The sequence below is a fragment of the Anomalospiza imberbis genome, chromosome 13, assembly GCF_031753505.1.
Source record: "Anomalospiza imberbis isolate Cuckoo-Finch-1a 21T00152 chromosome 13, ASM3175350v1, whole genome shotgun sequence".
NCBI classification, from domain to species: Eukaryota; Metazoa; Chordata; class Aves; order Passeriformes; family Viduidae; genus Anomalospiza; species Anomalospiza imberbis.
Window position 1 is genome coordinate 12265387 of NC_089693.1, and position 12168 is coordinate 12277554.

The 12168-nt window shown below is 40.5% G+C and overlaps 1 protein-coding gene across 4 annotated transcripts; it reads right to left on the reverse strand.

Annotated features, from left to right (window-relative positions):
* Positions 1-321: 321 nt before the first annotated feature.
* ARPP19 (cAMP regulated phosphoprotein 19) lies at positions 322-12168 on the reverse strand. 4 transcript variants are annotated; one of them, XM_068203984.1, is made up of 3 exons: positions 11948-12168; positions 7122-7244; positions 322-3833 (listed from the first exon to the last, which is right to left on the reverse strand). In XM_068203984.1, the coding sequence occupies exons 1-3, from the start codon at positions 11990-11992 to the stop codon at positions 3663-3665; spliced, it is 339 nt and encodes a 112-aa protein (XP_068060085.1). In that variant the 5' UTR covers positions 11993-12168; the 3' UTR covers positions 322-3662. The 4 variants fall into 4 exon arrangements, with proteins under 4 accessions (XP_068060085.1, XP_068060086.1, XP_068060088.1 ...); XM_068203985.1 differs by lacking the exon at positions 11948-12168 and adding an exon at positions 9411-9748; XM_068203987.1 differs by lacking the exon at positions 11948-12168 and adding an exon at positions 9607-9710.

Sequence of the window (12168 nt, forward strand, 5' to 3'; positions counted from 1 at the left end):
TGTAATACAAGAGATATGTAGGAAGAGAGACAATCACGTAGCATGCAGGTATGCAGAGCACAGAGGGTGTTACTATAACCTTGGGGACTGAGCTAACTGTGTAAATAACAGCCCATGGATCTGGAAGCTGTGCAAAGATCAGCACCAAGCCTCAGGCTGACTGGGAAATTAGTGGGACTTTTTTCCAGCATTGTGGTTTCTTGAAATGTTGCCATATTTAGGCCAGCAGTCTAAAGCAATGCAAACTTCTTTGCACCAAGCTGGTTCCCAAACATCCCCTTCATTCAGTGCAAGGGACCCAAACAATCATCTGTTACGGAGTTTTCAAACAATAAGCTTTAATTGCCTTAATAGAAAAATAAGCACTGAAATATATATAAATGTGATTACATTAAAGTAATTCTGTAGTCTAACATACTAGAAACCAAAGCCCAGTCATATTTTTAATGATACAGAGTAGCAAGATTTAGGGTTTAGAAATTTTCCACAGAGAATACCGAAGTATCCAGTATTGTTTAGGAAACCACAGTAAAGATGAGACAAACCTCCATGGTGCAATAAAAACTAAGTAAATCAATTTATTCTGTATACTATACAACGTGTAAGTTTGTAAAGAACAATTGACACTTTTATCACCTTAACATCTTGACTGGGTGTAAATATGTCCAACAAAATGTACTCCTGTGGCCTTTACACAAACACTGTCCTACTACATCAAGAACAATGAGAGGGAAGCCTTTGGTGTTACAGATTTGGGGACATATCTGTGAAGTTGTAATTAATCCACGTAACTATCTCAAATAAAATGTTGGTGCTATCTGCTATAACAAGCCTACATGAGTACTACTCTAACAACTAAACACTGTCTATCTTTAAAGGCAAGATATGAAAGGGACTGCCAGTCTACAGTGTGGATAGGTTTTCTTTGAAAAAGGCAATTATCAAATGGTAAAACTCATATAATACATTATGTACATCAGTTTGGATAGCTGAGTTATCTTGCTGGAGTAAGCTGAAAGTAAGCATCAATCTGCAGTCATGTTCCATTTACTGTTAAGTGACTACTGGACTTAAGTTTTATACAGTGTACAGAATCAAAGTAGCTGTGCCTGCTGCTGAGGTCTGTCAGATGTGAAGGCTCATAATCAGTCACTGACCTAGTTAGTATTACAGTACTTCAAATATACACATGGAGAATATATTCATAGCTGAATCTGTAGTAATCTTAGGAACTGCAAGTCACTGAGTGAGCATTGGAAGAGCTTGTGTTGTCCAACCAGCAGGACAAGCTGAGTTGTAGCTAAGTGAGTGGAATGTTTAAATTTAAATGGCTATCTTTTGAAACCTTCCCAAACATCAAGAGAACTCACCTTAGGGGAGCTACAGAATAGTGGCACCAGACAATACACAGCAAGTCACCTTAAGTTGTTCAACATTTGTTTCAGGCCCAATCCTATCATTAAGTTTCAATTTCATTTATACATAGAAGAATAAAGAAGGATTTTCACATTAGAACAAACATTTATAAAAAGCAGCTTGCTTCAATATTTCCAGTTTCCTTGTTACTCTTCCAGCCTAATTTCTTAAAGAAGTAAAGTAGGTCCATTTCTTCAAAGTGTTCTGCAAAAACCACAAATTATTTGTAATACTAGTGGAGGATAAGGAGTAAGGACAGGCTTGACAAAGCCCACCTAACTACCTAAAACAGGGCTATACAGACTTGAAAATAATCAGGTGAGCAATTTTGAAATTCTCTGGAATTGCTTCTCTGAATCAAAAACATTACCTAGACACTGTATGTTCTGATCAAAACAGGACCAAATAAAGACTATTCAATTTCTCTTGACCATTTTGTTTGCCTCTCAAAGAGAGCATTGCAGAAGATATGGGCCAACATTGGTATTGACTAGCAGTCCTTTATACCCCAAGACCTTTCTGAATATGTCAGCACAAAGTACAAGCTTCTAAAAGCATGCATCTTTAAGTGTTTTCTCCTGTGATACACACGTTGGTGCTTTGTTTCTAACAGGCTGTTTCCAAACTATTTTTTAAAGAAAAAGCATTCGGTAAATTGAAATTTTAGTTTCTTGTTCTCCCAAAGACTGTGAAGGCTGTGACTACCTGTAAGAAAATCAACTATATTATGGATCATACTCCACTTTCAATATTCTGATTTCATTGAACTAACATGTTTTATATGCATCAGTTCACCTAACTAATACCAACTATGTATTTTGTCTGTCTAGTACTTACAACCTTCATCATAAGCATGAACTGGAGTTCAATCCTATTTTCTGATATTAAAAGTTACCTATTTCTCAATAAGTCATTAAAGAAATACCTTTCCAGATATTTATTTCCACAAAGCAAATGAGGGGCTGCTGTACAACAAAGAAAAGGAAATAATTTACTACCTCTTCAGGAGTTCAAGAAAAAAAAAAAAGATACCCTTCTGCTTCCAGAAATCTAAAATAGCCCAAAGCCAAATGCGCATCAAGCGTTAGTGAGCCTAAATTTGGTGTTTGCCACGCAGGGAACTCTCCAGAACAGTACACTTAGCCACTTAGCCATATTCCATGCCAACAGACAGAGCATTTCTGCTTTAAAAGCTTAAACAACTGCTGAACAGAAAGGGCACTTGTCTGCAAATATAGGTACAAATTCCAAATTTATACTTGAATGCTGGATTTTGTTGTGAAACAAAATATACAACTGCAAAAGCATAAGGTTGAGTCAAGTGTAAATGTGTTTCACAAATTTCAGATATACTATTTTTACTTTCAGTAGCAAGATTCTGGGCTCTTAGTTTCAGGACAAGACTTTGAAAGATACAGAATCACTTGTGCTTTGATTGGCACATTACCTGCTTTTTAAAACATAAAACTAATAGACGTCTGCAAAAGGTTGTGCAAAACTATTGTATTTACAAAAAATGGCACAAGAGTGAATTCAACAGTCTATGCACATGCACACTTCATCCACATCTTCAACAAAAGTGTGTCCTAAGCTACGGAACTGAAAAGAATACCAGCTTCAACAGGCAGTTGTCAATAAGCACTAGGTTCACAAGAGTTACACCAGAATGGGCAAATATTGCCCAAGTAAAAACTCTATTGTTAAAGCTGAAACAGGTTTAAGGCCGTTCAAGTTCAAAAGCAGAAACAAAATTCAATCAGAGCCCTGTCTTTGTTTTTATACATGCTTTACCATCTAGCAACTTGTGGTCTAAACCTCTATTTTAGACAACAAACCCAAACACGGAAGAAAAACCCAACACAACTGGAGGTTATATTAAATACAAATATGCTGTAATTAAGATGAAATAACAAAAGCAGAAACATTAGAAGTTGTAAAACTTGCGATGTCACTTGCTGGAACCAGTCCTACACTAGGAAATGGGCAATATGTACATTTTCAAGTAGATTACATTGCTCTAACCAAACTTGTCCTTTTTAATCAGTGCATTGTTCTCAACTAGTCCAAATACTACGTTTTACTCTTAACAGTATTCCCTTACAATAGCAGCACATGCTATCGCTACCTGCAAAGCTGTCAGTCTCATGACTTAGTGTAAGAAAGAAAAAGGGGGATGTGAGGGTGAGAAGTAACTATTAAGGAGAAATAACAGGAATGAGAATAATCATGCAGTTCAGCTGTTCTCGTCAGCCAGCCAGCTTGCTAGCAACAAGAGATGGTTTCCGCTGAGGAAGATCCTGTGGAGTAGGAATATGGTCACCAGTGACTTCTGTCTTGTCAGGAGCTGCAGTAGGCAGTTGCTTATTCTTCATCTTTGCTTTAGCCATGTTGTAATCACCAGAATCAAAGTATTTTTGCTAGAAGACAAAACACATATATTTAAAAGCCTGAAATCTTACAGATGTATACACTGAATTACATTGTTAAAAAGATATTTTACATATTAAAAAGTTGTAAAATCTCCGTGATTCATCAAAGTAGCTCTATGTTGATTAAAAAAAGTCTTATCAAAACTAGTAAGCACAGACAGCTGAACTTAACATCATTGTGAACAATAATCTGAACGTTATTTTTGCCCTGGTTTTCCCAAAAGCTCACCTCCCACAACTGAAACCTTGGGGTCTGCAAATTTTCTTGCAGTGAACAAGTTCTGCTACACACAAAAACCAAACAATGCACAAATTAAAGCTGGAGAACACAACCTGATATCATACCAGAGATCAATGCAGCATGCAAGTGTGTGCTACCAAGAAAACCTCTTCTCTGCACACATTAAAATAGTGAAACTGTAATCCCTAAAGTTCCCAAACCAATTATTTAGTGAAGTCAAATCTACTGTACAGTCCTTCTGAAAAGCACTATGTCAAGGAAATTATTATCCCCCATTCCATTTTTTTTCTGAATACAAAAGTAAATTAAGTTTTAAATTCCTAGTTGAAAAACAGTGTTCCTTAATATATCAGCAACTTTTTATTATCATTACCTTTAATAGTAGCCAGACTTCTCAAAATAATAAGTTATCTATGCATGTCAAAGCCAAATAACTGTTATTTATCCACATCAAGGTAAAATGAGGCATGGAATTTCATCCAATTCTAAATCCAAGTCTTCAACTGCTCACTGACACATTTTGCAGGAAAAGTTGCATTGTTTTTACATCTCACCATGAGGTCTAAGATACTCATAACCCATGATTTTGAACAGATTTCATATGAGGCAAAAAAAAATTAAGATTCAGGATTAAGATTTACACTAGTGACTACTGCTTACAATCACAACCATCTCTGAAGATAGACCACCCAGTTAGATTAGTATGGGCTTAGTCCTCAGTCAGCTGAACAACAGCCATCTCGACCAGCCATGTCCAAGTGCTTCCAGGCAGCACACTGCCATGACAGCCTTTATTCTGCATTAGTACAAACCAGCTGCACAATGCTCAGCAGCAGCAGTTCCTAGACAGAAGAAATTTGAATTTACTTTAAATGTTCCCTGCCAGAGCCCTGAAGTTACTGCATCTATTTCTCCCACAGTCCATCGTACATTTGAATCACACGCTTTTATTTCTAAACCTTCCCAGTACAATCTTTTTGATGGTGTAATTCCTATTTACACCAAAATGCTCTAGCACTACTCCTGCAGCCTAGACCTCAAGGTAGAACACAATCTGATTTGGAAAACGTCTTTCCCATTTTGCCCTTTAAGACTGAAGCAATCAAAAGAAACTTTTAAACAGCAATTAGGTAATAAAAGAACCATTCGATCTTCAGATGTGATACAGCTGCCAGCAGATATCTGTCTGTCTGTCTAAGAGTTCCAAACAGAATCCCTCCACAGGAGCATGATGTAGTACTGTTCTCATCCACCATTTTTCCAGAGAAAGTGTGCATCAAATGCAGAACATTTCTGGACAGCAAATATGACCTGGCAGAGTGTGTCCTGGTTGCCAAACTGATGATGATGATTTGGGCTACAGCTGATCACAGAAGAATATTTGAGAAAACCCACCATCTCTCATATGCTTTAGAATATCAATCCATTTCTTCTTTTAACATATTCCTGTACTTTCCTGATTTATTCTAGCTTCTCACAGATGGCCTGAATTTGATCATCCCTTTCAAAAACAGCTATATCTGTCCAGGTGTCTTCCTCTCAGAAACAGTATCTCATAGCACATACACAATTCTCACTCTATTTTAACTCTCATCAGTGCAGGCAGCCCAAAGTACACCAGAGCCCCCATCAAGTAAAGAAGCCTCATCATTTAAGACACTGAGCACACTAAATAGACATAATAAAAAATAAATGGAATAAAGTTATTATCGCCACATCAGGAACTGCAGGCCTATTATGAATTGGAATCCAGAAGTTTATGTCATCTTTCATCAGAGTAGCAAAAGTCAATTAAGATGGCCATGGATCTGTCTGTGCTTAAATCTGAAAGTACATGCTGCAAGAGCCTTTGCATTCAATAGTGTATAATTAAGATGAAGATATTGTACAGGATGTTATTGCTGGTGGTGACATTCTCTCACATTTGCACCAAGTGCAAGTAGCCATAATTCCTTTATGGCTATCAATCTTTACTGACAGAATGCTGGCCTGTTTTCCTGAGATATCATCACAATACAAACTTACCACACCCTTCCGTGTCTACACATACCCTGAACCCAGTGAAGTCTCATGTAGGCTGCCTTTGGCCACGCAGCAGTGTAGCTCAGAGGGAGTCGCCCCATCTACCACCTGCCCAGGCCCAGCAGCCATTAACTCTGCTTCTTATCTTCCAACTTATGAGACAAAGATTATCCATAAAACCTGCCTACCTACTAACAATTCCCAAGAGATGCTACCAGATAGCACAGAATTAGATCACCATTGAACTCCACCAGCTGGTTGGCAAAGGATTCATACCTGGAATCATTGTGTGTACTGAAAGGGCCTAGACAATAATAAAAAAAGCCACAGCAGTGTGACAGCAATGAAAGCACCACCAGAAGCAGTGACATACCAGGATTATTACAAGAACAGAGTCCTAGCATGCCTGAAAGGCATTACATAATCACTCTATGAATAATTAAACTAAAAAAAACCCCCAGTGAAATAGCTAAGAAGAGACATTGGTTAGATGTGGAACAATACTGAAATATTAACTCACTCTTCATTCTTCTATCATTAATTTTGGGTCTGGGTGTATATCCAGAATTATACAACCATTATCAAACCACTAATGTCAGATAATGCCTGGTCTAACAGCAGACACCAAACTTTCATGTGCCAGAAACATGGCTAAAAGGAGTGCACATCGATTTTGGGGGCATAAGAATGGGCAAGACAAAATCACTACAGAATAAGGATGAGTTCCTAACCCTTGGTGTTTACTATACATTTTTTTCAAGTCTATCACATCAGCTTCTAAGTTTAATTTTTTATAACAAGTGTGGTTGAGGTACTGATGCTGTAAACAGCTATCCTGCCAACCTGGCATTTGCTGTGCAGAGACAAATTTGTCTTCCTCGTGCTTTCTCAAAATTTAAGGTTCTTAGGACTCTTTAACCATGCAAAGGCCCATGGAGTAGGAAAAAAAAAAATCACAGATACAGGAATTTTGGATTTTTTTGTCTATACCCTATGGACAATAAAGAACTTACTCCTTTTTGAAGCCTCTTCCTCAAGAAGTCTGAGCCTCCTGGCTTCTGGCCCAGATGAGGATACCTTGCTTTCAATTTTGCTTCTTCAGCTTTTTCTGGACTTAACACCTTGTCCTCCATCTCCTGAAAGACAGTGAGTGATACTGTAAGTGAAACATATAACAATGTATTTTTATGCAGAACAGCTTTGCAGGTAATACACCCACATGCTCATTGCTGCTACCAAGTGAGCATTACAATTATCTGATTAGACATTTTCATACATTCTTTCTCAGATGCTGACAGCAACTGTAGGAGTTCAGCCTCCCATTTTAGACACCTTTCCTGGAGATGCTGAAGACATGCGCACTTCCCTCTCAAAAAAAGCAATCTGAATTATTCAATCTTGAATTAAAAAACTCAAACAAAACTCTTTTTGTTTTGGATCAAAATAAGGGGTCTACTAAGAACAAATACTGAATAGTGAGCAAAAATCACAGGATTTTTTTTTTTCCAAATGCCTGTTTCATCATTTAGTTGCATAGGCAGATTGGCACTTCCACTGCCACACTGATCTGTATGGCTGCTCCAGCCATAAAGTGTTGATATTCACTGTGAAACATTCTCAAAAACATGCCTGCTGTTACATTAATAGCAATACTGTGTTTCTGTATACATGTCTATAATTATCCTGAAATTATGAGGATGAAGACAGTTGGGTAGTGCATTTGTGTAAAATAAAATGCCTATTTTATGAGCATACTGTAAAACATGGATGCTCAAAATAATAATTTAGAGATATTCATTTGGCAAAACTGCAATTTGTTCACTGGCCTCTACTTCACACTCATCTGTTCCTAGTCCATGTAGCAATTTAATGTACGAAGCACTATTTATTCTATTGAATTGTTTCTAAAATATCTTTCATTCAAAATTCTTGGTCTGTTTTTTCCAGTATTTGGCCACAGCCTTTTTTTTAAATAAAAACCTGGTTCAGAGAAAATATATAATGATTTGTACTGACTGCTGTAGCACAGAATTGTTATTATCACCTGAAGTCACAAAAAGACTTTCAGGCAGCAAGTAAGAATTGCCATGTAAATCAGAAGAGCGTCATTCATCTATGACTAAGATTTCATGTCCACCTTGAGCTGCTTAGGCAGCCCCTTCATACTCTTTTCCATGCCTATCATCATCCTTTGCATTGCATCAATCAGCATGACTGCCTGTATTCCCCAGTTAGGGTTTACAGAAACTAATCCAACAGAAAAATAACCATTCAGAATTTTTTTTCTTCTCCCCTTGTTGGGCTGCTTCGTTTGGATCGGTTTCCACAGCCTAGATGACCAGGCAGCTGCACAAACAGGTATGTTAACACAGCAGCAGGGAGGACAGGGACACAGGGAGCAGGGAGCTACTTAAACCAGAACTGAAGAACAAGAGCCACCACCACACTTGCCTATCCCTAGGTGCTCTTCTCTATCTCATAAACTGCTCCAGGTTGTGAAAGATTCAACATCCTTCTGGTAAGGAGCCTCAGAAACAAAGACTGTAACAGATTTAGAGTATAACATTTTCTAGTTGCTCAATTTGGGCAAAACACCTCAAGGACAGCTTTGCACAATACAACAGGAAAGCAAATTAACAGTTCTCCCAAGGAAAAAAATAGAAACTCTCATAACAATTAAAGAGAAACTTCAGTGACAACAGGAACCAATGCTTTTTATTAGATGAAAATGCAGCTAGGCAATACAATGCAAAATCCAAACACTAATAAAGGGCAAAGTTTCCCTGACACTACTGAACGTAGAACCATGCCATTTCTCACTAGGCAGTATCACACTAGCCAAGCCCACGGTTCTCATGTATAACAAAGATCACGCAGCAGCTGCTCTCCCTATTGTGGCTCATCAGAATGCCACCACGGACTGGATTTGCTCAAAAGTAATCCTTTCAGCTCAACACTTTGAACACCTAATGCTGAATCACTGGGTACTCACTGCTCAGCCAACAGACAAAGTACTTGAGGAGGCACATTTTGCCACTAAAAGCCAAAAGGACGTATTTTTTAAGACAAGAGGACCAACAATAAATAGCTTATATAAATATGTATTCACGGTGCATCAAAGGAGACATTTATGCAAACTCACAGGGCTGACAAATTATGGCACAGCAGGCAATCCAAACAAAAACATCGTGTTATGCATCAATGCAGCTCAAAAGGATACAGAGCACTGCCGCTTCTTCTTGATGACCAACAACAACTAAGACCCAAAAACCCACAGAACACAAATTAAAGAATTTCAATACCACGACTTGGGGTGTCAAACAAAACTAGCTGACGGCAGGTTCAAAAAATACTTAAGACAACAGTTCTTCACGTAAAATAGTTAAGCTGCAGAACTCCTTGCTGAAGGATACAGGGAGTGCCAAGAATTTAGATTCAGAAAACAATTCGATGTGCTCATGTGCAGCTCAGAAGCCTTTTAAACCAGATTGCTGAGACCTCGGAGAGTTTTCTTGCGATGATCACTGCCTGCACGTCCTGATCTTATATTCTTCTGAGGACTAAACGGTATTGAGCACTCTCAGAGATGTGCTGCTGAGCCCCGAAGACTTTAGTCCAAGCCACTCCCACATTCAGAACATTCTCCCTCGAATTACAGAAGCAACAACCAAGTGACTAACAAATGACTGGGGAGTGGGCAGAAATCAAGATATACCACGCTCTTCTTCCAAGTGACAACCACACAAAAGTTATAATTTTAGTTCTCTACAGGAATCTGACACAGCTCATGAAGTCATTAAAATGATCTACCAGGAAGGCAGTAGTTACCCAACTCACCTAAAGACAGCTTTTGATTTTAATCTTTGCAGAGGTTCCAGCAGCATTAAGTTCTGTATCTGCTGGACAAGTGACCTGCATGACTTAAAAAAAGAGCCATGAGCCTTTTAAAACTCTGGTGTGAATGGCTCATCTTTAGTAGAAGACATCAGACAAAATGCAAAGCAGAAAATGGGAAAAACTCGGCAACAGCACAACCCTACAGCAAACTGATGTGGCAAAGACCAATTCAGCAACAAATTGCACCACCTCCAAGAGCTTCCTGAAAAAAAACAGGCTTTTAAGGCCAAAAGACTCAACCAAACATATGTTCTCCTATGTCCAAAGTTTCTTTGTTTCTGAACTTCCCCCTGCCACTGTCCTGAGTTTTCACACCAAGAACAGGAAACGCTGGTCTTTGGCAGATTTTCAGTTCGTAGCACTGTAGTTAAAAACCTTTCTTGCTCAGCACAAGCTTCCTACAGCATGTCAGAGAGTTTACAAAAAAGCTCTGATCATGAAAACACTGTCTCAAAGTTCATTTAGGGGCGTCATCTTTTTGAAGCATACGTGAATAAGTACTGCAAAATGGGTTGTTTATGTAAGGGTTTCAGAGCTAAGCATTAACCGAGTGAATGTTCAGTTTTGCCTACCCAGACAAATAGTTTTAGTGGAGGTTAATATTGCAATGTCATAACAGCACTGATATCACAGTTATCAGACCAGAATATAATAAAAGTTTTATTTATTGATGTTATATAATTTTTCTTGAACACTTTACCAGAATAAAACTAAATTAGAAGAGCAGCAAGGACCTCCCATCGCTCAAGTAAAAGGTAATTTCTCCAAGCAGTGCACAAGCATGACATTTCAAGACTTCAGTCTGAAAGTTCGTTAGGAAAATCAGCCCCAGTCACCTGACTTCATCAGAACACCCTAGAAGGCATTACAATAAACTTGCTGCCACATGTTTAACTATGCTCTTATTACAGAGCTATTCTAGGAGTGCTGCATAGGCCAGGGACTTATTTTTATAGGCTTTGAACAGGAACAGTATCCCTTTAGCAGCCTACCTAGCATGAGCATTCAGTCACGCTGCAGAACACACCTATTTAAGAGCAGATTACAGAGCTGACAAGAAGCTGGTTCTGATTACTGCACCTATTGAGAAGGTATCATTCCGTATTAACCCCCAAAGCCCTACTTGTGCGACTAACTCATATTACAAATTGTAAATTATTAAACAAAAACTTAACAGCTGATGTAGATTAAGCTTTTTCTTTTAGCGTCCTTCAAAGCAGTACTTGTGTTTCATAACTTCTCCGGATCATAGCCGCGGGGATTGCAACCGGGCTCCCACAGCAATGACAAGACTAAAAAACAAACGGCTTCTTAAAGTCACAGCACAGCCATCTATGCAACCAAACCCCCCTTGAGAAATGGCAATTATTAGTTACAGAGACGACCTAAGAGGGACGCCACAAGATAACCCAGCCAGTCATTCTTTCTAAAAGCCTTAACTAGCACAGGTCACGGTCGTTGTGATTTGGGAATTTCTGCTCCTGAGTTGATTCTATGAAAAAATGAACATTTTTTACAAGTGGAACAAACGTTTAGCCTGCGGATTACGGCTGGCGTCCATCCCGCCGCTGCGATCGTGAGCCGCAGCCCAGCGCGCAGGACGCGCGGCCCGTGGAGCAGCCGGAGGGAGCGGGGCCGAGGCCGCAGAACGAGCGAGGCAGCGCCATCGGCCCGGCCCGGCCAGCGCACACCGCCCACGGGCCAGGGAACAGCCGCTCCCGAGCCATCCTGGTGGTGCGGCTCCTCCGCCTCCAGCCCCACACGGCCGGGGGCCCGGGGAGCGCCGCCCGGCCCTGCTGCGCTCCGACAGCCCGGGGCGGCCGGGCCCGGAGACGCTGCGGCCCGCGGGGCTCCCGGCGCTGAGGAAGGGAGAGGCCCGGCCGCGCCGATGGAGGCGGGAGAACCCGCGGGGTTCCTTGTGCTCCTCGGCCCGGCCACCCACCTTCTGCTCCTCGGCCGAGGCGGGCTCGGGGCTCTCGGCAGACATGGCGCCGCGGCAGCGGGACGGCGGGGCCGGGAAGGAGGGAAGCAGGGAGCGAGGGAAGGAGGCGGGCGGGAGGCGCGGCCGCGGCTCCTCCGCGCTGCTGCTGCTGCTCCTGCTGCTGCTGCTGCCGCCTCCTCCCGCACAAGATGGCGGCGGCGGGCGCGACGGCGCGTCGGCGG

Excerpts from the sequence above, each read along its gene's own strand:
- ARPP19 (XM_068203984.1), bottom strand. The coding sequence starts at position 11,992 with ATGTCTGCCGAGAGCCCCGAGCCCGCCTCGGCCGAGGAGCAGAAG. Across the intron at positions 7,245-11,947 it reads CCTCGGCCGAGGAGCAGAAG|GAGATGGAGGACAAGGTGTT; the intron begins GTGGGTGGCCGG and ends ACTGTCTTTCAG. Across the intron at positions 3,834-7,121 it reads GGAAGAGGCTTCAAAAAGGA|CAAAAATACTTTGATTCTGG; the intron begins GTAAGTTCTTTA and ends TTTGTCTTCTAG.